The 23,997-nt window shown below is 32.4% G+C and overlaps 3 protein-coding genes across 3 annotated transcripts; all 3 read right to left on the bottom strand.

Annotated features, from left to right (window-relative positions):
* Positions 1–1,758: 1,758 nt before the first annotated feature.
* Positions 1,759–7,147, bottom strand: LOC133820008 (uncharacterized). Its single transcript, XM_062253403.1, has 11 exons — positions 7,007–7,147; positions 6,758–6,847; positions 6,474–6,590; positions 4,974–5,306; positions 4,271–4,372; positions 3,813–4,183; positions 3,632–3,731; positions 3,494–3,553; positions 3,309–3,395; positions 3,047–3,175; positions 1,759–2,189 (listed from the first exon to the last, which is right to left on the bottom strand). The coding sequence occupies exons 1-11, from the start codon at positions 7,145–7,147 to the stop codon at positions 1,887–1,889; spliced, it is 1,833 nt and encodes a 610-aa protein (XP_062109387.1). The 3' UTR covers positions 1,759–1,886.
* Positions 7,148–10,401: 3,254 nt separating this feature from the next.
* LOC133815783 (uncharacterized) lies at positions 10,402–11,054 on the bottom strand. The gene is made up of 2 exons (XM_062248584.1): positions 10,952–11,054; positions 10,402–10,873 (listed from the first exon to the last, which is right to left on the bottom strand). The coding sequence occupies exons 1-2, from the start codon at positions 11,009–11,011 to the stop codon at positions 10,529–10,531; spliced, it is 405 nt and encodes a 134-aa protein (XP_062104568.1). The 5' UTR covers positions 11,012–11,054; the 3' UTR covers positions 10,402–10,528.
* A 75-nt stretch (positions 11,055–11,129) lies between these two features.
* Positions 11,130–14,247, bottom strand: LOC133820006 (uncharacterized). Its single transcript, XM_062253402.1, has 6 exons — positions 14,101–14,247; positions 13,960–14,018; positions 11,920–12,013; positions 11,592–11,835; positions 11,297–11,512; positions 11,130–11,231 (listed from the first exon to the last, which is right to left on the bottom strand). Exons 3-6 carry the CDS (start codon positions 12,009–12,011, stop codon positions 11,130–11,132), a joined length of 654 nt encoding a protein of 217 aa, XP_062109386.1. The 5' UTR covers positions 12,012–12,013; positions 13,960–14,018; positions 14,101–14,247.
* Positions 14,248–23,997: the final 9,750 nt, after the last annotated feature.

Below are 23,997 nucleotides of genomic sequence, written 5' to 3'. Positions count from 1 at the left end.
CTCTGGCCATTCAATAGGTTCCTCTAACACCCTTAATAGCTTCTGTTGTGCAAGTAAAGATCTGATATTTCTTCTCCAAATTCTGTAATCACTAGACCCATCAAACTTGTCAATGTCTATTTTAATATTGCTCATGTTAGTATATTCAGAATTTAAAAGAGATAAAGGTTTAGAATTCTTAGTAGGTTCGGATAATGGAATATCCTTAAACACTTCTTGATTGTCTCCTGCCACTTGGGGATCTTCTTCCTCCAGTCTTGTAGAATCTTAGTGTCACTTCTGAGTTGAGTTTCCCAGCCAAGAACCTAGCTCTGATACCACTGTAAGGTTTAAATACCCTTATAACCCTACACCAACTCAGCAAGAGATTAGACACCGCAAGGTCAAACCTGACCTTTCACCCAATACAAAAAATATGGCCAAGATTTAGACATGTTTCCTTTACTGTTCTACTTTATCAATAATATTTAATATTGCTTTTGTACTTTTCAGATGAAACTTTCCTTTTGTTCCACACAAAATAGTGATAAACGAAAGCTAGGGCGCAAATACAAAAAATACACATCAAGTACCCCCAAAAACAATCAAAGAAGAAGGGAAGAAGAGCACACAGATTTATGGAGGTTCACCCAAATAAACTGGGCTATGTACTCTTGAGCTCGCCTCAGAGATGTGGTTAGCTCTTGCACTAAATCAATGGTGATTACAACAATTTCTGAGATTACACAAAACCTCACTCTCTATCTCGGAATGAGAATACAAGGAAGAAGAAAAGGGGCTGGGTTCTTAGATTTCACTGGTCTTGAAGCTTTTGGTGAGATTTGGCTCTTCAGAACTAGTTGTATTTATATATATATATATATATATCTCTGTATATGGTAGGGTTTAGATATAAATTATTTTTTCTTTTTTTTTTTTGCTAAACTGTTAAGAGTTTGTTGTAACTTATAACTGATTTTTGGTATTGGCTTATAACTGGATCCACACAACAAATTCGTTAACTTGTGTCAGTACATTGATTGCAAACATGAACCAAAATACTTAATTTAGAACCAAAATTATAGATAGAAGAGTAAAACGGCCGATCTAAAACAAGGAATCTAGCTAAGCTAGCTATCTATATTAGAGAAATTTTAAAAGGAGTACACACCTCCGAGGTATAATATTTATAAATAGGCACTACTAAAAAAAACTTTTCTCTACGGTTTTTTTAGAGTACTGAGAACCGCAGTGTATATGACCACAGAGAAAACTAATAAAAAAAATAAACATGTTTCAAAACAAATTATTTCACGCGCGTATAAAATAGGTATCAAGACAACATGTTTCTTGATTTTTGTACTATAAATTATTTTGAATTTCATAAAAATTTGTGGGAGGTTCTAAATAACTATATTGTACACTGTTGTATAAAAAAAATTAGATTGTACCTATTCATGTGCCAAAAATATAAAAACAGATTGTTTTGAAACTTATTTTATACGCAACAGATGGTTTTGAATCTATTTTTTCGATACCGCAAATTATTCGAAATTTTCTAAAAAGTAATGGAATATCTATTATCACCATTATATAATAAAATAAATTATAATTTTTTTTACGTGCTAAAAGTAGCAACGTCCATTTGTAGGGACAAAATCCCTACTATAGAATTTTCTTACCAATATATATATATATATATAATGTCTCTCTTGTAACTTGTTTTGACATGCATGGTGGCCGGTTACAAAATGGAGATAACAAAAAGCTACATATTGCACCATTCTACTTCTTCTTCTTCTTGATCTTCTTTGGTGAACTTCATATTCTAATTTGTACAAATTAAAAAAAAAAAAAAAACGAGAGAGAGAGAGAGGTATTTATGTAAAAGAATCTGAATCCTAAACTCACTTCACTAGCTCTTTGGAGATCAGATACCTAAAAGAGAAATTATGAGGAATCCATTCGATGGCCTTATGCGATTTCCCACCTTGACATTTCTTTACACTCTTTCTTAGAGATTCAGGCAATGTCTGCTCAATCATCTCCAAAACACCACTAGAACGCATGCCCGAATTCTTTGCGAAAGACTCGATGATCTTCGGTAGAAGAATTTTCTCGTCCTTGTGTACCCCAAAACTTGCTCTTATGTACTCTTCTTTTGCTGAATCTAGTTCTTGCATTATTCTCTCCGGGGTGTAACCACGAACCTAAAAGAAGGAACAAAAATCTTAAATCTACATAACAATATAAAATCTACAAATACGCTTGGAAAGCGACATGATAACTAAAATTAGATGTAATTATTAGAAATTAGGAAGCAAGACCAAGTAATTATTATATTGTAACTATATATTTTTGGAAGCAATTGTGTAGTCTTGATTAGACTCTCCAATTCTAGGAGTATATTATTGTGTTATTAAACATGACATTCAAATATAATTACTTCTTCACATTCAAATAGTATTTTAAAATACATTATAATTACTACCTTAATAATTAGACAATCTATGCTTCACATGATGGAGAATGAACAAACATTTTGGTTGAAAAATAATAACTACAAAAAAATCTTAGTTTTAGTCACAATAAATTTTGTGACTAAAAACAAAAAATTTGTGATTAAAGAAAAATTATTTTACCTATGCTATCATTAAAAAGTTCGTGGCTAAAAGTATTAGTCACAAAAATCACAATTTGTTGATACTAAATGTATTTTTAGTCACAACAAACTTTATTACTAAAAATGATAGGTTGTGACTAAAACTACATTAGTGACAACTTGTAATTAAGTATGATTTTATAGTCACAAGTAATTTTTTGTTATTACTAAAAATGGCATTTAGTCACACAAAATATATGTTGTGACTAAAAAATTGTCCCTAAAAGTTAGCTTTATTTGTAGTAAATTTTCAGTCGAAAAAGAAAATCTAATTTGATTGTTTGATATATGCACTTGATTTGCCATTTTGAATGAGTATTAATTAATGATCTATTTTAGAAGAAAAAAACATAAATTTCAAAGCAATAGATATTAATTAAAGAGTTTATAAGAATAGTTAAATACCACAGGATCAGAATGGCTTCCTGAACAGAGAGCAAAGTGTAAAAGGGGTTCTGGATGGTCAATTGCATATGCATGTCGCTCATCTTTAGTCTTAAATTTTGTTCTTGAAGAAATCAACAACCGCAACCACTACAACAAGTTATTAGCTTCACGAGTCAACAGTACAAAAAATATTAACAGGAACAAAGGAGTGAATTCATATTTAAACAAACAAAACAAGTCTGATGAAAGTCCAAGAATGGAAAAAGAAAGTACAAAAAACCTGTCCAGGACGAGACATAGGACATCCAAGTATAGAACTGCGAATGGTGTCTGCACTAATTGTGTGACCCCCAATGTTATAAGCAGCCTGGTGATAAAGATTTTAAGAAGATCAAAAATGAGTTAACAGCATAAACTTTTTATCATTTTCTCTATCTCCATACTAAGTTGAGGAGTGTCTATTACCTTTAGGAGTAGAAATACCCTCTTCACATTGTTTTGTGGAATTCCATATGCGAAAAAAGCCTAGTAGAAAACAATTATTTCAGTTATATATATATATAGTCAACTTCTGAAAATTCTAAAAGAGAAGCCATTAATTACATGCATCACTAAAGCATTGTGTATGTTGATCCAGAAGGCGAGCTTTTCTTCGTGTTTCAACTTTCTTGGATCAACTTCCCCTAGCCTTTCGATCATCGACCTGTAATAGAATTTTCATGTAAGCATAGTTTACTTTAAGAGAACATGTTCGAAAAAAGGAAACAAAAACTCATCATCTCACCTCAAATTTTGTAACAAATGATCGATGTCACTTAATTTTTTACTGTCTCTATAAATCCATGACACTTCAACCATGGTGCTGTAAGGGTTGTCCAACCTTACATCAAAAGGTAAATTCTTCTTGAAACCTGGAGTCAACAAGTCACACTGCTCTCTTGAAGAAAAACCACTCACTGATGACACAGATGAATTGGGAGAAGAAGGGCCATTGTGTGGCGATGGTGGCTCTGCAAGCTTGCAAAATATAGTGGATATACATTTGATCATATCCTCTGAGAGCCTATTATTAGGTGTCTCTCGAGTATAATCAGAAAGGCTTGTACCAAGATCCTCAGGAAGACTTGTTATGTTTGATGAAGCATTCTGATCAGCCTAATGTGTAAAGCAATTATTTCACTGTGATTATACTAAGTTTTAACCAGAGGAAATCTCAAGAGATGATCAGTAAATATAAGTTACCTCCATTGTGGCTAATGGTTGAGAATGACAGTCAAGCACAGGTTTAGCCGAAGACTCTCCTGGTGGAGAAACATGTACAGTTGTTGCTTGTCCATCAAATGCCTTTCGATATAAGGTGAGAAGATATTGTTCCAAGTGCATAACTTCCACGTCTAATACTTCATTCTCCTTAACTAATTTTGTCACCGGCTAGAGACATAGTAAAAGAATCGACAATTATAAGCAGTAGTTGAAATTTAAAAGTGAGAATAATGAGTAAAAGAAATGGCAACAATTGCAGGAAACTAAGTCCTTCATAGTTTGACATACTTGGTCAGCTTTTCCTTTTGGGAAATTCTTTGTCTCAAGGTGTCGAAACACTGCTTGATGAGACAACACAATTTCTAATATCGGATTCTATTTATTTTATTTTAAAATAAAAGATATCACTACTACAAGAAAATTATTTTAGGACATTTTTTTTAAGGCTTACCTTAATGCAAGTCCTAAAAACAATTTCTGGATATGAGTCCTAAAAACTATAGGTGTCCTAAACGTTTGACTTTTTAAGAATCTTTTTAGGACACTCACTGCGAGTTTGTGAGTCTTAAAATGTAGAACCGGATCATATTATTACATCAAATGAAATTGGACACCATAAAATATCATTAGCAATACTTATGTTCACACTAATAAAGGTCAAAAATCGATTCACCATTATTACCTCCATCGTGGGCAATGGTTGAGAATGACAGTAACGCAAAGCTTCAGCCGAAGAATCCAAACTCTTCTTCTCTCTTTCAGCTCCGTTTGACTCTTCTTCAGCCAAAGTTTCAGTCTTTGATGTTTGGCCGCCGGCTTTGGTAGGGTCCAAAGGCGTACTTTGTGGGGTGGTAAGAGGTGATTTTGATCTTCCATCCTTGGCAGGAGGAGAAACAGTAGTAGTGGTTGCTTGTCCATCAAATAATGCTTTTCGATATAAGGCCAGAAGATCTTGTTCCAAATGCACAACTTCTACTTCTAATACTGCAATCTCCTTAATAAGTTCTTTCACAACCTGGAGAACATATATGTATAGTAAAGAAATGTTAAAAAAAAAAAGGTTAAATTTAAAAGTGAATGAGGAAAAAAGACAATGTACGTGGCCAATTGCATGTAAAATGTAGGAGAATTGCTAAGGGACGCCACTGGTGACCAACACTACAAGTAGTTGGCATACCACTATTAGTGCAATCTAATATCAGGTCTTACTTATTTGAAGAGATCGAGTAGATGATGAAAAATCTCAGAGTAAAATGAATGCACAACTGAGATTAGGACCTTCTCATTTATGGAACAAGATACAATAGGGATATATGAAAGCAAAATTACAAGAATGCCCTCAAGAACTAAACAAGCCTACAACTGACTAAACAAACTTAACTAACATAACATGCCTAGTCAAGTGGGTTCTCTAACATTGCATGAAACTAGTTTTACATACTTGGTCAGCTCTTTTCTTTTTGGGAAACTCTTATTCCCATTAATTTACTACTTATCTCTCTTTCCCCCAACCAATAAAAACATTATACAACTCAATTAAAATTCCACATCCTCATTTAACAGATATTTTATGAGAGTTTTGTTATTATTTTCTCCTTCTTTATTTTAGAAAGATATTTTTAATTATCATAAGTAATCGTAGTATTTACATTCTTCTTTTGTTTAAAAAGAAAATTATACTTGAAAAGCATTCTAAAGCTAACCAAAATAATATTTTTATATTTCTTTTTAATTTATTAACACCGTAAAAGTTTACAGCCTTTATTTAATCGAGTCAATGAATCTTATATATTGTTATTTTTTAAATTATGTTCATATGATGAAATGTGGTTTTTTTATTCATCAAAAATGGAAAGTAATTGATTGAGCCTTGGCAAAGGAAATAAATAAAAGCTATAAACTAAGGGGCCGGTGTTTGTTAAGGGGGCTTTGGTTTAGTGGGAATAAGAATGTAAAATCTATCCTGTGTTCGGTAAATTTATTTGATTGATTTGATGGTAATCTTAATATTTTTAAACACTTGAGTTTCATAATCTCTTAATCTAAAAGATCTTTAAATCTACACCCACAAACTCAAATCTCGTACCAAACACTCCTAAGCGTTTACCGCAGAGTCAAACTTTAAATTAAAAAGGTTCAATTTCTTTCTATAATGTTGAAAAACAAGCTATTAATTATATACCTTAGGCATTTCCACATCACTTGTAAATTCATGTGTGGAGGATCTATGACCCAATGCTTTTTCTAAAGCAGAACGAACTTGAAATTGGTCTTGTAATTTCTTGTCAAGCTGTAGAATCTGTGTACACACAAGATATTAAAATTGTTTAAAAGCAAGAAACATAATAAAACTTTGAAGATCTTTCTTATTAATCACAATATATATTTTATACCTATAATCATAAATAATGCTTGGAAAATACATAAAGATAATAAGTAAAGTTTATTATTATTATTATTATATACCTCTTTCTTCAAAGACTTGTGCAGTTCATTTTTAGGGGATTGCCTCTTATTGTTGGTGGTAACACAGGCCTTCGTCAAGTGCCCCATATCCTGTTGCAAATAAAAAAATCACTCCATTACCAAAGTCATTTTTTTTCTACTTTTTTCAAGGACCTCTCAATCAATACCTAGACATAATATAATAATAATAATCTGAATTATTATTTAGGACCAAAAAGAAGAAGAAGAAGAATGTGAATCGTTACTTACCAGGTTGACACTGTATGCTTCCATGGAACTACCAAAGTCATCTTCTTCAACCTTTTTCTTATGTGGAAAGTTACCTGTGCATAAAAGAGAATAGAAAGAGTGAGATGTGGATTGAAGAACAGAGGACTTGATGTGTGTCATTCTCTTAATTCCCACTTCACACCATAAATCTGCTTTCTTAAAATCTCTGTCTAGCTATCAGCAATAAATGAGTAAAAAATAATAAGAAGACAAAACGTGTTAAAGTATTATTTCTTCAGAGGTATAATGTAATTTCATATATATATAAAGATTTGCGACAACCAGCTAGGAAAATAACCCTAGAGATAAACTAAAAATGGTAAGCTAATTACACCTTAGATATTAAAGGAAATAAAATATCTCCTTTTATTTTTAGTTTCTAAACTTAAAATGGTCATATATCTACACAACAAATTATTCCAAATCTTGCAGATTTGCAGATGTGAATATATATATATTATAAAACTATTAAGAATGCTAAAATATAAAATATAAAGAAACGAAATAGACAGAGTAAGAGTAATGAACAGAGAAAGTGAAACTGTTATGTATTATTTCAATGGGGATATATATAAATATGTATAGTCACGGTTGAGTGTATAAGCCCAATGTATGGTGTATAATTTGTGACAAATTTGGCCAAAATATGTGCCAATGATATATTTGGCTAATTTTTGTATTTGTAATCTAATACACAATGTGTAAACTAACTACAAAAGTTTATATAGTTATTAATGTTTAATTATTAAAAATATACAAAAGCAATTAATTTTTTTAATTAAAATCTAAATTAAAAATTATTAAATTAATATATATATTTTTTATATTAATGAGTGGCAAAGAAATAATTAAAAAATATGATATTTATTATGGGCCAAATTTAACCCATACTATATTTTGTGCCAAATTTGGCTAGCACATATTTTAGACCATCATTAAAATTCAATTTTATGAAGATAGGCTAAAAAAATTACATTACAATCTTGAAAAGGGTCTATCTTTAAATTACTTATCCACAAAAAAAAACTAAGTGCAAATGTAGTCATACCTATATGAGCCCCAGCATTTTACTATTTTCAGTTTTCGAAGCTTTAAGTAATAATTAAGTAGTACCCTTTAAACTTAAAGTGACCATTTTGCTGTAACAGAGTCAGAATACATACTTGAAGTTTTTTACATAAAACCCACAACACATAATCTCCTAAACCATATATATGCACGGCCCATTATACATTTTATGTTTATTACACTCATAGAGAGTACGTTATATAATATTTTCTTTTTAATATCATTTTTTTTGGCTTTAATAATAAGAATAATAATAATAATTATCTGACATATTTGATTTATTAATGGGACGTTGTTGTTAAGTAAATGTTCGGATTTTTTTAGGGTAGTTCCTAAGTTTTTGGTGATCAACAGCTCTCAAAACTAATTAATTTATATAGAGAAATCCTCCTACGTCATAATTGGACTGTGACGTCGCAGTAAGAATAGTTTATATTTATATATACTAGTGGTTTTGTCAATTACTAAAAAAGCTTGATATATTTCTTCTGTATAATAAATGTGTAGATAACAGAAATTTTTAGTTTTAACGGTTTTCTATTTTTTTAATATTAACTTTAACGGAATATTATTATATTCAACAGAATATTTATATATTTAAACACTTAAACTTAAATAAAATAAAATAAATAATTAAAAAAAATAAAAGTATGATATTTTATAATAATAATTATTTAAAAATAATAAATAATAAAACAAATTAAAATATAATATTTTTAAAATATTTTACAATGATAATTATTTTAAAATAATAAATAATTAAACAAATTAAAATATGATATTTTTTAGATATTTTACAATAATAATTATTTAAAAATAATAAAATCATACATTTTATAACTTAAATAAAATTTAATTAAACTTAAACTCACTTATTAGAATAATATCGTATTAAACATATAATATAATCTACTGTGAATTAGGAACATATTTTTTTTTTAAACTAGCAAGAAACTTATTAAATTTAAAATTCATGTATAATATTTAATATTACATTACATATATAATATATAATCTCTTGTTTTCACCATCAAATTCAAAAATTAGAACAAACATAAACTTAAACAAAAATAAATAAATTATTTAATTAAAATATGATATTTATTTAAAATTTATATGATATTAATATAAATTTAATAAATTCTATAAATAAACTAAACAAACGTTATTTGTAACTAGTATTATATAAATATATCACAGTAGAGATCATGACAAAAAAATCAAAGTTATGAAGAGACCCTTTGATAATAGAGGTAATGAAATATATATTTAATTAAAAAAAAAACTAAACAGACGTGAGAATAGAACAAAAAGGAATGTCATAAGTATGAGTTTTAATTTTAATGATATAAAAGAGAGATACGACTATAATATATATGAACGAAATTATATGCAAACATGAAGCTTTTGAAAACTTTGAGTAGCAGAAGATGAATACAACTCCATAAGTGGTCAAACTTATATACATGCATGCAACGTCCATTTGCTGAATTCCTATAGTCAATCTGCTAAGTGTTGTTATTTGGTATTTTAAAGTGTCCAACACCACATGAGATGGCACCCTATAATTAGTTAGTGATATCCTATAATACTTATTAAATTCAAATAAGTGAGACCCGATATTGAATTGCACCAATAGTGATATATCATATACTTGTGCTGTTGGGCACTAATAATGACCTTAGTAATTCTCTTATTACACTGTAGTTAGTATATTAGCAACATGACACCCGAACTCTAAGAGTATGCGACTCGAGGTAAGGAGTGGCGGCCCTAACACTTGAAGAAACCTATGTATGAATTGACTGACAAAATTCATAAAATAAAACATTCATCGTAATTCATACATCATAATGCCCTCACTCAAGTCAGATTATCAAAATACCCTTACTAACAGAAGCATATATTACAGTCGCACTACTCACTTCCAACACTACAAAAATCAGGGCCTATACCGAGAACAAATGTCCTCGGTATAAGCCAAAATGTCCTCGGTATATCTTATACCGAGACAATGTCGTCGGTATAAAGTTGTCGGTACAGCCGCGTCGGTAAAACAAAACGTCTACCGACGACATTCAAAATGTTCTCGGTATACGTTTTACCGAGGATAATGTCCTCGGTAGAAAGTGACAAATGTCCTCGGTACAACAAACCTCAATTTCTCATCGTACTGGTATATACCGACATCTTGGTGGTATATACCGAGGACAATGTCCTCGGTACAGACTTGTCCCCAATTTTTTTTTATATTTGTTATTCCCTTATTTATTTATTTATTTTGAATTAAATATAAGAAAATAGAATAAAATTAAAACACTTATATTAAAGATATAAAAAAAAACATAAGAGTGTATTCGTTGAATTAAAATAAAGACTTGTCTTAAACATGATAATGTAATAGTCAATTGTAATAAAATTCATACATAAGTCCTACTGAGTCGGTGCTCCAACATCAGGATCATCGGGTGGTGGTGGTGGGGCAGATTGAGATCCCGGGGTGATACAATGAGTCCGGACATGCTCCTCTAACTGTCGAAGACGCTCTCTCATCTCAGACAACTCTTCATCTCTAGTTTGTGAAGGACGAAAATCAAATGGAGTTCGGTCCCTTATGTTAAGGATACGTCCATATCCTTTCTGGTGGCCCCGTCGTTTTCCGAAGACATTTTGTACCAAAGATATGTCTTCATCTTCAGGCGCACTCGAAACTGGTGTGGAACTCTCAGTATCAGTTGCCTGTGTCTGCTGTGTGTCGCGGTATGCACGCAATTCCTCCTGTGATACAATGTATAATGTAATTAAAATTTTGAAACAATTAAAAATTTGAAAAATGTTTAAAAAAACTTAACATACCCAAGTATTTTTTGCTGTCTCTGTCACCCACCCTGTGCCTGATTTATGGTGAGTATCCATCCAGCTATCCGGGATGGACTCAAGTTGCCCAGTCTCTAAATTGCGCTGTCACGTACATATATTTTTATAAAATTAATAATTAAACGTAAATAAGAAAAATAAACTAAAAAATAATTAATTAACTAACATTTTTATAGCGTAAGGCTGAGATTGACTGAGAACCTCCATAGCTAAGCTCTTTCAATTTCTTTCTATTTTCCTTGTTGACCACAGAACGTTTCTGCAAAAAGTTATCGTTAGTAATATATTTAATTAAGATAGTTAAGTTTAGCAAGAAATTAATACCGTAATTTCTGGGCGACGGAAAAAATCAATTGCTTTTTGCCACTGCGTATCCGTGCAACCACCATAACGATTTTGTGGCCCATTAATCGTTAAGTGCTCTTTAATATCGTACTTCCAGTCAGAATACTTTTTAGCACACGAAGTATCAATGCCTCTCAAGATCCCAGGCATATGCCCTTCTCCATATCTAGTACGCCCAATATCAAACAAATCATCCTAATTTACAAACATTTATTAGTAAATATCATATATAACATAAAATGAGAATTAACATAAAAATACATAAACTACTTACTTCCAAATGTGCAAGTATTCTTTCTTTCGAGGCATTTGGTACTTTTGACCATTGAGGACAGTCCGGATCTGTGTACTGTCGAACAAGTAATCCGAGCTCTCTTGAGAAATTTGAGCTGTACTCTCCGATCTCTTTATATGTTCTCCCCCGCACATCCCACTCGAGAGGGAGAGGACGCCCCAACTGTTCCCTCTTTTCCCGCGTGTTCAATCCCTTATGGCGTCCACGTTTACTTGGAGGCGCTATTGTATGCAAATTCAATATTTTAAAATTAATATGGATTAATTGTTAAATTTTAAGGAGTATATCAATGTGTAAAATATTAGCTCGTTCACAATCAGCTGGGATATCTGCCGGTCCACGTGGAGGATCGCATCCTCCACCATCACCCCCGTGAGATTGAGCAATAACATCAGCCATATCTGTCAAATTAATCGATATTAAAATTACATTTATCAGTTAAAAATGACAATATAAAATTATTTATTGTGAAATTCAACGTTGACACACCTCCTACACGGACATTTCACCAATCCCCTTGAGTCAACGCACTGCCGGGCTCTCTGGAGAAAATCCATCACACCAGCCTCATACTCATCGGATAATCGATCTGTCAAATTAATCCAACTCTTGTCGATCGACATTGTATGAATGTAGCACTGCACGGAACACTAATCATCAAACTTACAATCAATTTGTGTGTGTCCTAATTCAGAGAGAGGCAAATGTAAGAGTCTTCAATGACTCACCCTCTCTAAACGGGTCTAAGGCTTCTTGTGATGAACACTAAAAAAATATAATATTATCACTATGTGATAATAACACTATTATATCTTTGGTAATAATTTCTTATTACCAAAGAAAAAAGCAAATATAATTAAATATGTTTTTTTAATGTCTTATGCTTTTTGAAGTTAATTATGTTGTTTTATGATATCTAACTATAATATATTTCAGTGTAAATATTATTAAACTTATTTAAATTTGACATATTAATTTAGTATTTATTAAATTACATATTTTACTTATGCTTTATTGAATAGTTTGATTAATTTAAACAAAATTTCTAAAATTTGTTTAAAATTTATTTAACTACTTTAGGATTAATTTTTATTTTTATTAAAATTTAGTTGCATAATGTTAATGTTAATTTTTTTTATTCTTAATTTTAAAATATATTATTTATATAAAAAACATAAATTATTCAAAAATTGAAAAAAAATATTAAAAAAAATACAAAAAAATTAAAAACAACTAACAAATAATATTAAAAACATATTTTTTTAATTTTAATTTTAATAATGATTAAAACTAACAAATATTAAATTTAATTTTTTTAATTTTAATTTTAATTTTAATTTTAATTTTAATTTTAATAATGGTTTTCTAATAATATATTTGTTAATTTTATTTAATCAGAACTAACACATATTATTTTTTTACATATTAATTTAGTATTTATTAAATTACATATTTTACTTATGCTTTATTGAATAGTTTGATTAATTTAAAAAAAAATTCTAAGATTTGTTTAAAATTTATTTAACTACTTTAGGATTTAATTATTACTTAAATTATTTAATTAATGTTTATTTTTATTAAAATTTAGTTGCATAATGTTAATGTTAATTTTTTTAATCTTAATTTTAAAATAAATGATTTTACTTATCAATTCACTATTTATTAAATTAGAAATTTTATTGAGTGCTTCTACTAATATTCACAATATCTCTAAATTTTACAATTCTATAAAAAATTCGGCAGCATAACGACTATATTTTCATCTATCCCAAAATTTAAAATCCTGCAAATAACACATAAAAAATATCCAGACCCAGATCATGCAGAGAGCATTACAAATTCATTTTAAATGACTATATAATTTATAATTATTAGTCTAAATTTTATTAATTATTCAATTTTCTAACCAAAATATTAAAATTCTACTAAAAAATAACAACAACAAATTAATCATCAATATTCATAAAATCTGAATTTTTACTACTAACATAAGCAAAAAAATTAAAATTGACAACAACAACATACTAACATTACCACCAAAATTTTCAAATTAACACTCAAATATTTAATATGTTTACTAATATGTTTAATACACATAAAATTCACCAAACACAACATAGAATTTATTTAAAAAAAATACTAATTAATCATTTAACAATTTTCTAATTCCTAATATCATTTTTACTAATACTTATTTTGAAAACCTAAAAATAAATACATTCTATCTAATATAATTATTTCAGATTTTTATTAAAATTAATATTATATTATTTATATAAAAAAACATAAATTATTCAAAAATTGAAAAAAAAATTAAAAAAATTAAAAAAAATTAAAAAAAACTTACCAATGCCTTCAATATCTTGCTAGCAATCCCTATAGTCCAACAAAAACCGAATACCCAACCTTCAAACAAAAATTAGAAAATATCATTATACAATTTCATAAATATATAAATATATATATAAAATGAATAAATAAACCATACCTTCAACAAATACACAGAAATTCCTTCACCCTTGGCAATTTTGGGGCTTAAAACCGAGCTTTTATGGAGGAAAACGACTATAATCGGCGGAGGGAGGCGGAGGTTTCGGAGAAAACCCAGAGAAACCAGAGAGGAAGGAGAAGGGGCTTCGCGGCTAAGTGTGATATTTATAAACCCTATACCGAGAACATGTTCTCGGTATAGGTCCTCGGTATAGCAACTAAACCTATTCAGAACCGCGAAAATGTCTCGCGCATATGAAATGTCTATACCGAGGACATGTTGTCGGTATAATGTTCTCGGTATTGAACCTATTTTTTGTAGTGCAAATGCCTTTTTTTTTGTCATTTTGGTCTTCTTCTCGAGTAATTATTTCAATTCCAGTTCGTTCCAAATCCTTAAATAACACAAATAAAAGCATAAAACCACACTAAACAACCTAAAACTAAAAAAACACAACCTAAACTAACACATTAAAACTCACTTATCATCATATATGTGTGCACTGTTCCCAAAACCTACATGCATATAGTCAATCTGCTTATTTTTGCACTGGAGTTAGTTGATTAGCAGCACAGAGAGTCTCATGCGACAGTGAAAGTGGTTGGGCATTTTAAAGGCCTAGCTACCGACCCTGGGGAATATCCAACCAAGTGTTTGGAGCTAGCCACAGTACAGGACTCGTGGAGGTTTGTACCTAGTCACCCTAATATACTTTGGGTCCCACTATTTTGTCTAGGAAAATATCCCAAACAAATGTAATTATTTTATTATCATTACAAAAATAATTACACCAAATTTTTAGATCTTTTTGCTCACACACCTCACGAAGGGAACTGTTAAGAATTTTCTAGTGACCATTGGCTACACGACTCTTGAAACTTTGCTATACATATTTCTAGATAACTCTAGAAAAATAAGTAATTAACTAGAAACATCTTGAAAAATATTAGAGAGATGCATGGTGGTGAATATTTAACATGAAATATAGACGACGAGGGACCCGCGCGGGGCCCTGACCTAGCAAAGAGCGGTCTCAACGCTGTCACATGCACATTCTCTTATCTTCCTAATAATAACATTTTATTTGCAAAGAATTAATGATAACATTATTATTTTATATATTATAATAAAAATACTATATATAATTTCTTAAGGCATGTATAAATAACTTTATTACATTTGTAATCATCTGCATTTATAATATATAGAAGTTATAATTTAATTGTTGATCACTTTATTAGTTGGGATCAGAGACTGATAATTTAAAATAATGTTCATAAAAAACAAGAACGTTGGTTGTTGTTGCGTCTCTACGTTTCTTTAGTTGATTTTTTTAGAAAATAAGGCTCATGCGTGTGAAGAATTAAATTAATATTTTAACATTATATATAATTTAATCACCTTGATCGATTGCCTATATATAAGGGTCGTTTTTCTTGTGGAGTAGCCAAAAGAGAGGAGTATACTTTCTTTTAAGAACCACCATCGATCGAGTACTGATAATGGAACAATGGAGAAAGGTGATGGAATTCACAGCCCGAAAAGTAGATATGGCCAAAAACTACACTTTTTCATCAAAACAAGATCAAAAGAAGCAGGAAGCCCCAGCTGAAGAACAACAACCCCCGGTTTATAAGCCCTTGGAAAAGAAACAAGAAAATAACAAAAAGAAGAAGTTCTATTTCTTTTAGTTTTTTACATTTTTACGAATATATATATATATATATGTATATGTTGTTTCAAGTTTGATGTTTCTCGTATATGCAGTCAAGGGGTTTTAATTTATATATATGTGTGTGTGTGTGTGTGTAATATTATTGCTTCATAAAAGAAAAAGTCCTTTGGATTTTCAATGCTAGTCTCTGTTGCCATCTCTTTATGTTTTTTTTCTTCAACTCCGGTGACATCTGTTGTCAACTTTGTCTGTCTGGGGTTGTGTTCTTCTCTTGTTGCAAAGTTATTAGTGTAAATATATTTACAAATAAATAAGCATAAAAAAATTAGTTACATGCGAATATTAAAGCCAGCCGGGCCGAGGATATAAACCCTTTGAGTGTAATATTCATGAAAAGAAAATAGTAAAGAAGTATTTCTATATTTTTTCAGTTAACATTTTCTTCATGATCAATATGTTTTCATGAATATCTCTTTTGTATAATAAGTGTGTAGATTTAGGAAATTTTTTGTTTTAAAGGTATTTTATTTTTTTTAATGGTAACTTTAACTGAATATTTTTATATTTAACTGAATATTCTTATATTCAATAGTAGTTTGTATACACTTAAACTTAAATAAAATAAAATAAATAATTAGAAAAACTAAAATTAGATATTTTTGAGATATTTTAATAATTATTTAAAAATAATAAATAATTAAACAAATTAAAATAAGATATTTTTTAGATATTTTACAATAATAATTATTTAAAAATAATAAAATCATACGTTTTATAACTTAAATAAAACTCACTTATTAGAATAATATCATATTAAATACATAATATAATTTATTATCAATTAGCAACAAATTGTTTTTAAAAAAAACTAGCAAGAAACTTAAATTTTTGTCACTCCCAAATTTATAAACTAGAACAAACATAAACTTAAACAAAAATAAATAAATTACTTAATTAAAATAGGATATTTATTTAAAATTTATATGACATTAATATAAATTTAATAGAAATAATTAATAAATTATATAAATAAAATTAAGCAAACGTGCATATTGCACGTTGTTTGTATCTAGTATATATATATTAGGTACAAGCAAATATGCACGTTTGGTTAGTTTCATTTATAAAATTTATTAATTATTTTTATTAAATTTATATTAATGTCATATAAATTTCAAATAAATATATTATATTATATTATATATTTAATATGATATTATTCTAATAAGTGAGTTTAAGTTTAATTAAATTTTATTTAAGTTATAAAATGTTTGATTTTATTATTTTTAAATAATTATCATTGTGAAAAATCTAGAAAAAATATCATATTTTAATGTGTTTAATTATTTATTATTTTTAAATAATTATCATTGTAAAATATCTCAAAAATATCAAATTTTAATTTGTTTAATTATTTATTATTTTTAAATAATTATCATTGTAAAATATCTCAAAAATATCCTATTTTAATTTTTTTAATTATGTATTTTATTTAAGTTTAAGTGTTTACAAACTACCTTTAAATATAAAAATATTTTGTTAAATATAAGAATATTCTGTTAAAATTAATATTAAAAAAATAAAAAACAGTTAAAAGTAGAATTTTCGTTTTCTACGCACTTATTATATAGAAGATATATATATATAAAAAAAAAAGGAAATTTGACTTTTAATGCATTAAGTGACACTACATTTAAAAAATAGTCTATCACTATATGACTCTCATTTTGGTGCTACTAATGACCTTACTACCCAAAATACCCCTAGCATTTTTTCTCACAAACTCTCTGTATTCTCTCCCAAAGTCCTGAAGCAAGCAAACTTTGTAACACCTAAACCCGATTGAATCCGTAGAACCCAACCATTGTCTTCCACGACCACGAACAAGGGCTCCCAAAGGGTTGGAGTTGACGATCGAAGAAGGGGAAGGAGAAAACGTCGAGCAAGCCGACCAAACTTTTAGGAAACAACCCCAAAGAAAGCGTAGGTGAGGGATTTCGTTTTTAATCTGCAATATGTGTATGTGCCTGGTTTTTTTTGTTGATTTTTGTTCATAGGATAGATCGGGGATGGGGAATGAAGAAATCTGGGTTTTTTTCGAGATTTTTTATGCACCTCAATAGAAATCGATAAGACTCGATAGGACTCGATAGTATATGCTAGGGTCTGGATTTGACTGTGCCTTGATAGACCTCGATGGGACTCGATAGGACTCGATTAAATTTTAGGCTTATAGATAATTTAGCATATACCTCGATAGGACTCGATGTCATTGGCCATATGGCTTATGTAACCTTTGCCTCGATAGGAATCGATAGGACTCGATGATACGGGGCTTTGGGATTTTTAGCACCTACCTCGATAGGAATCGATAGGCCTCGATAGGACTCGATGATACGGAGCTTTGGGATTTTTAGCACCTACCTCGATAGTAACCAGATGATATCTTGCTTTGGGATTTTTAGGACCTACCTCGATATGCCTCGATAGGCCTCGATAAGACTCGATAGTAACCAGATGATATGATTCTTTGGGATTTTTAGAACCCACCTCGATAGGCCTCGATAGTAACCTGATGATATCATGCTTTGGGATTTTAGCACCTACCTCGATAGGCCTCGATAGTAGCTGCCTCGATGGGACTCGATAGGCCTCGATAGTGACCAGATTGTTTTACATTTTTAACATTTTTTTTTGTTTTTTTTTCAGATGCCTGAACTTATTGTGCCGTTGGAGAAGCACTTTCCTGGCCGTGTCACTTATAGGGGCAGTGCCTACTTGGATACCCTTATAGAGCAGTTTCAGAGGCATGGTCTTATTGAAAGGGCACAGGCATGCCCGTTGGGACAGTTCTTTAAGGCTAAGCCGTTTAGTTTTTCTGGGATTCTGCTGCATCAGCTAATGTTGTGTAAGGCAGAAAGCAAGAAGCCTGAAGAGGGTTAGTTCTACATGGGCAACACTCTGTGTAGATTTGGTATTGCAGAGTTTGCCCTAGTTACCGGGCTAAATTTTGGGAAATCACCGTCCCCAGATGAGTTGAAAGAGCATCTTTCAAGTGATCAAATCATCCAGGAATATTTTAATGGTGATTCAAAGGTTAGTTTTGGTCAGTTGGAAGATGCTTTGAAGGCCTCCACAAACCCAGAAGATGCATTTAAGTTGGGTTTGTGCTATTTGATAGAGGGGGTACTGAATGCCCCAGAGAAGACAAGGACGATATGGGGAGATTCCCTGAGGATGGTTGAGGATCTTGATTACTTTTTCAAGTATCCATGGGGGAAGTTGTCATTTAAGAAGGTTAGCAAAGGTGTTCAGAAGGACATGAAGAAGCAATTGAAACACTACGAGGAGAAGAAGAAAGAGGGGTCAAGCAAAAAACAGAAGGAGGCGAAGTATAGTTTCTATGGCTATGGACCTGCGCTTCTTTACTGGGCTTTTGAGGCCATGCCATCTCTCGGGAGTAGGTTCAGTAAGAATAGTGGGAACCAGATACCGAGGATGCTTAGCTGGGCTACGAACACTGATATCACTATTTTGACAGCTCAGTTGGTTCCTATATTCGCCAACCGTCGAATAAGTTCCATTTTATCTTGTTAAATGTCACAAATTAATTGATTAACGATTTATTTTATTAAAGTTTTCCTGACACATGTTATTCAACCATGCAGTTAGTGGTATTTTCCATGCTGAAGCCACGTCCTAGTGAGGTAGTCTACTACAATAGCCTCCCAGAAGTTGATTCCAGGTTATTCCCTGAGTTGGAATCAACTGTGGGGGAGGCTGGAACTGCAGTGGAGGAAGTAGTAGTACCTGAGAAGGAGGCAGAGAAGCTGGCAAAAGTTGCAAAGGAAGCCTCCATTTTTTACAAGGATGTCCCGAGGGTTGAGGAGGGCACTTCACAGGCCTGTGCAGCTTCATCTAGTCAGGTTGCCCAGCTTGATTATGAGCAATTGATGCAGAGGCTTAAGAGGGTTAAGGAGGGTCAGGCAACCTTACTACAGAATCAGACTACGATTATGGCTCAGTTGGTGCAGCTGCTTTCACTGGTCTTAGGTCGATCCACCGACGTAAAATCAGATACAGAGTCTGATATCTTGCTTGCAGACTACGAGCACGGTGATCAACCCTCCACTCCATAGGCCCAGACATATGTAGTTGCCAGTGATGCTAACAGTCCCAGTGTACGAGTACTGCAGCCCGAGGAGGCAGCTGGCCTTGAAGTTGTCAGGAAGAAACGCAGGCCCAAGCATTTTGATGACTTCACCGACCCAATGAAGAAGATCAGACAAGATAAACAGGGGCTAGTTGTTGAACCATTGAGGAAGTGTGACCCACAACAGGAGAAGAGCTTCCATAAGTGGATCATCGGGAAGATCAACAACAAGAGAGACCAGAACGTCTATACTGGGACGCACGGTGTGGCATGGTTCTTGCAGTTGCACACAGTCCAAACTTGGCTTTGGGATTCGGTATTCGGTATGTAAATTACATTCATGTTTTCAATTTAATCTTAAAATATATTGATGGTACTAACGAATTTTCATGTTTTTCAGCATACTGATGCCGCTTTGCACATGCTACGCTGCCGACGCCACTTTTATCATGCTACATTTCGGCAGGATGCTGTGGTCATGAACACCACCTTCCCCCAGGCGTGCCTAGGTTGTTGGAATCATTTCAGAGAGACTGGCACTAAGTATATATGGGACGACGATGTGCTGAAAATGTTGAAGGGCGATGATAATCAATTCCTTATATCATGGCAAAATGTGAGTGAAGTATATTTTGCCTTGCACATCGAGAAAGTCGCACATTGGATCGCCATTGAAGTCTCCATTCCAACGTGGTGCATCAACATTTATGATTCCAACCATAGCGTGCTCAGTCCCACTCTGATGGAGGAAGCGATCAAGCCTTGGTGCTTATTGTTGCCTTCGTTGTTATGGTGTTCTGGCATGTTTGACGACCATGAGGACCTCCAGGTATATCTTGAGCAGAACGCAAAACCTTTTTCATATTGTCGTATTCCTCCGGAGGAGTGTCCTCAAACTAAGACAAGGTATTCCCCTATTTAATTAGTGTATTTTGAAATCTGAAAATTAAAGTCATTTTTATCTTCTATTGACACAAAATCGATTATATGCAGTGGGGATTGTGGTATGTTTGCGATCAAACATATCGAGCATTTGGTTGCCAGGCTACCACTCGATACCGTTATCGATGAGAACATCCAGCATTTCAGGACCAAGTGGTGTGTGGGCCTATTCTATCAGAATTTGTCCCCGTGATGCTCTTTACATTTTCGTCATACACATCTTGTATAGTATAACATATAGTTAGTTTTGTATATTATTTTTTATCAAACAATATTTTTTGAAAAAATTATTAAATAAAAAATTACTGAATTCACATAATGTGTCTGTCTCGACATCTAAACCAACAAAGTATTAGAAGAAGTACTCCATATAATAATTACATAATTACTCTCAAATCAATTAAATAATTATATAACACAATATTTTAAATCCTAGCCTTACATGACTTCCTATTGTGCCCACTACCACCACATCTGCTACACTTGCGATTTGTCTTTCGCCTACCCACTTTCTGCTTCCTGGGCCTTCTTGCAGGGGTTTTCTCAACGGGGACGCCGACAACTGTATCTCTAATGTGATCAGGGATTACCCATTCATCTTTGTTCCCAACAGGGTAAATAGTATCTTTATAAGTGTCCTTCAATGGCTCGATTCTATAGTAAGGGGAACACAATGAGTAAATGTTTATGCTTCTTTTTCTAGCTGCAGCAAAAGCATGTACACAGGGTATCCCAATGGTTTGGAACATGCCACAAGAGCATGATTTTGTGGCCAAGTTCACCTCACCATCACCATTACCATCGACCACAAGAAATAAGTGATGACCAAGGACTTGGACATCCAAAAAAAAAATTTATCACCTATTTTCTTCAAATCATTTTCCATCTCAGGTGATAACACAGTTGTTGTTGTTGTAGCTCTTTCACGTCTATCTGCAAACCAAGACTGAAGAGTGAATCTTATGAATTCAAGAAAAGTGGCGACTGGAAAGCTCATTGCCTCCTTGGTTTTATTGTTAAAGCTTTCTGCGTGGTTACGCGTCATGATATTGTATCGGTTACCAGGAAAATAAGTGCTACTCCACATTTCAAAGCTAATTCCCTCTAGATATTGAGCAATGGGCGGATCAATTACCTTAATTTTGTCAAAGAACTTGTAAAACTCCGTTCTTCGAAATGCGTACGCTGCACACCCCATGATGTCTTTCACGTGGCCAGTTTTGAATTTTGCCACAACATTCATACAGATATGATGGTAACATGCACCGTGATACACATCTGGGAACACAAGCTTCAAAGCATGATTAATGTTTTTATGCCTGTTTGATACAAAAGCAAGATTCTCAACGTCCCCTATGGCTTCCTTAAATTTTCTCATGAAATAAGTCCAAGAGTTGGTTCTCACTGTCCACCAATGCAAACGCAATTGGAAACAACTGGTTGTTTGCATCCAACGCAACAGCACAGAGCATGTGTCCACCATACTTATTCTTCAAGAATGTGTCATCCACACAAATTACAGGACGACAGTACTTGAAACCACGCCTAGAAACACCGAGGGAAAAGAAGCAATACAAGAAATGACCATCTTCATCTACAAAATCAGTAATTGTACCTGGGTCCTTATGCTCCAACTGACACAGGTATCCAGGTAACTTGGAGTATGATTCCTCACGTGTCCCTCTGACATACATAAGAGCCTTTTCTCTGCATCTCCACGCCTTCTCATAGCTCATTTTGACCCCAAAATGGTGCTTCATGTCCTCCCTTATGTTGTTTTCCATGTACCGAGTACCATCGGTAGCAAACTTCCTCTTGATTAGGTGCCCAACAACCCACCGTGATGCTTGACGGTGGTCCTTATCTCGAATTTCTTGTGAGCAAGTGTGTACTTCGTTGTATACAGTAATCTCGAACATTTCAAATTGCATTTTTTTCTTACCCCTCAATCACAATCAGGATCCTTGCAGGTAATGTACCACACGTTAGTCCCATATTTCTTCACCATAAACTCAAAATTATTCTTCATCGCAAATATGGATGCTTTGGTTTTCAATTCAAGCTTGTTCTGAAAGAACTTCCCAAGGTGCAATTCTCCTGAAGTTTTGCTGGTTGAGGAATGATGTTGATGTGGGGCCTCTATATCCTCTTTGGTGAACATGGGAGTACTCCATGTTCTACGATATTCACCTAAGTCCAATGGAGAACTCAATCTAAAACTATCATCGGTTCTACTTGGACCTGGACGACTACTGCTGGTCCCAGGTGTTTTCTGATCTTCTATTCTGTGCTCCTAATCTACCATAATATCTTAACTTTGTGTTGGAAAATCTGCCCTAACATTTGGCCCGCCAAGATCTGTTGCATCAACAACAGGATCGTCGTTGACATAAGGATTGTAGCCATAGGGATCGTACTCCGCCGTGTCATGCACAAATAGTGGATCTGTAACCGGGATATCATCATGGACTATGACGTATGGATTTGTCTCAGGAACATATGTTCCAATGTCATCTTGAGTTCCTTTGAAACCATGACATGGAGGAGAAATGTTCTCTTTAAATCGAACTTCTTTATTAACACTGGCAGAAGCCGATGCATTTCTTATACCTCCCTTCTTAATCAATGTCACATAGAGAGGAATGAGCTTCTCTACAGATTTCGATGCTAACCCAATGAATGCACGCACATGCCTATCATTTTTTATAACGGTAGGTTTGACGGATTGTGATATGCATGTGTACGGGACCTCAATTTTCAAGTCATGCACACATTTATCCACTTCAAGCTCATCGTACAGAATGTCAAGCAGTTGCTCATACGTCACACCCTTCTCCACGGGCAGAACTTGATTTTCAGCATCCCTGAAAATCCAATCTCTATTTTCGAGTTCCCAAACACCATTGAATGCAACAAATATGGAAACAGTCGAATCTGCAACAAAAAAACAAAAAAAAAAGTCAAAAAATTAAACTACAACATAAAATAGCAAAATGTCGATTTCTATCGAGGTCAAACTATCACACTATCGAGGTCAACCCATCGATTCCAATCGAGTCCTATCGAGGCAATACTACATAATTAAGTTATATGCCTCTATTCGAGGCTCATCGAGGCATATCGA

This window comes from Humulus lupulus, chromosome 2 (assembly GCF_963169125.1).
Source record: "Humulus lupulus chromosome 2, drHumLupu1.1, whole genome shotgun sequence".
NCBI lineage: Eukaryota > Viridiplantae > Streptophyta > Magnoliopsida > Rosales > Cannabaceae > Humulus > Humulus lupulus.
The sequence above is the reverse complement of the archived record's forward strand: the minus strand, read 5'-3'. Positions and strand labels throughout refer to the sequence as shown.

Coding starts and splice junctions, on each gene's coding strand:
- LOC133820008 (XM_062253403.1), bottom strand. CDS start 7,147: ATGACACACATCAAGTCCTCTGTTCTTCAATCCACATCTCACTCTTTC. Junction 5,307..6,473: donor GTGATGTGGAAATGCCTAAG/GTATATAATTAA, acceptor TATGTTCTCCAG/GTTGTGAAAGAACTTATTAA. Junction 3,732..3,812: donor CATTTGTTACAAAATTTGAG/GTGAGATGATGA, acceptor ATTCTATTACAG/GTCGATGATCGAAAGGCTAG.
- LOC133820006 (XM_062253402.1), bottom strand. CDS start 12,011: ATGGCTGATGTTATTGCTCAATCTCACGGGGGTGATGGTGGAGGATGC. Junction 11,836..11,919: donor ATCCCAGCTGATTGTGAACG/AGCTAATATTTT, acceptor TTTGCATACAAT/AGCGCCTCCAAGTAAACGTG. Junction 11,232..11,296: donor TCCGTCGCCCAGAAATTACG/GTATTAATTTCT, acceptor AACTTTTTGCAG/AAACGTTCTGTGGTCAACAA.
- LOC133815783 (XM_062248584.1), bottom strand. CDS start 11,011: ATGGATACTCACCATAAATCAGGCACAGGGTGGGTGACAGAGACAGCA. Junction 10,874..10,951: donor AGACAGCAAAAAATACTTGG/GTATGTTAAGTT, acceptor ATTGTATCACAG/GAGGAATTGCGTGCATACCG.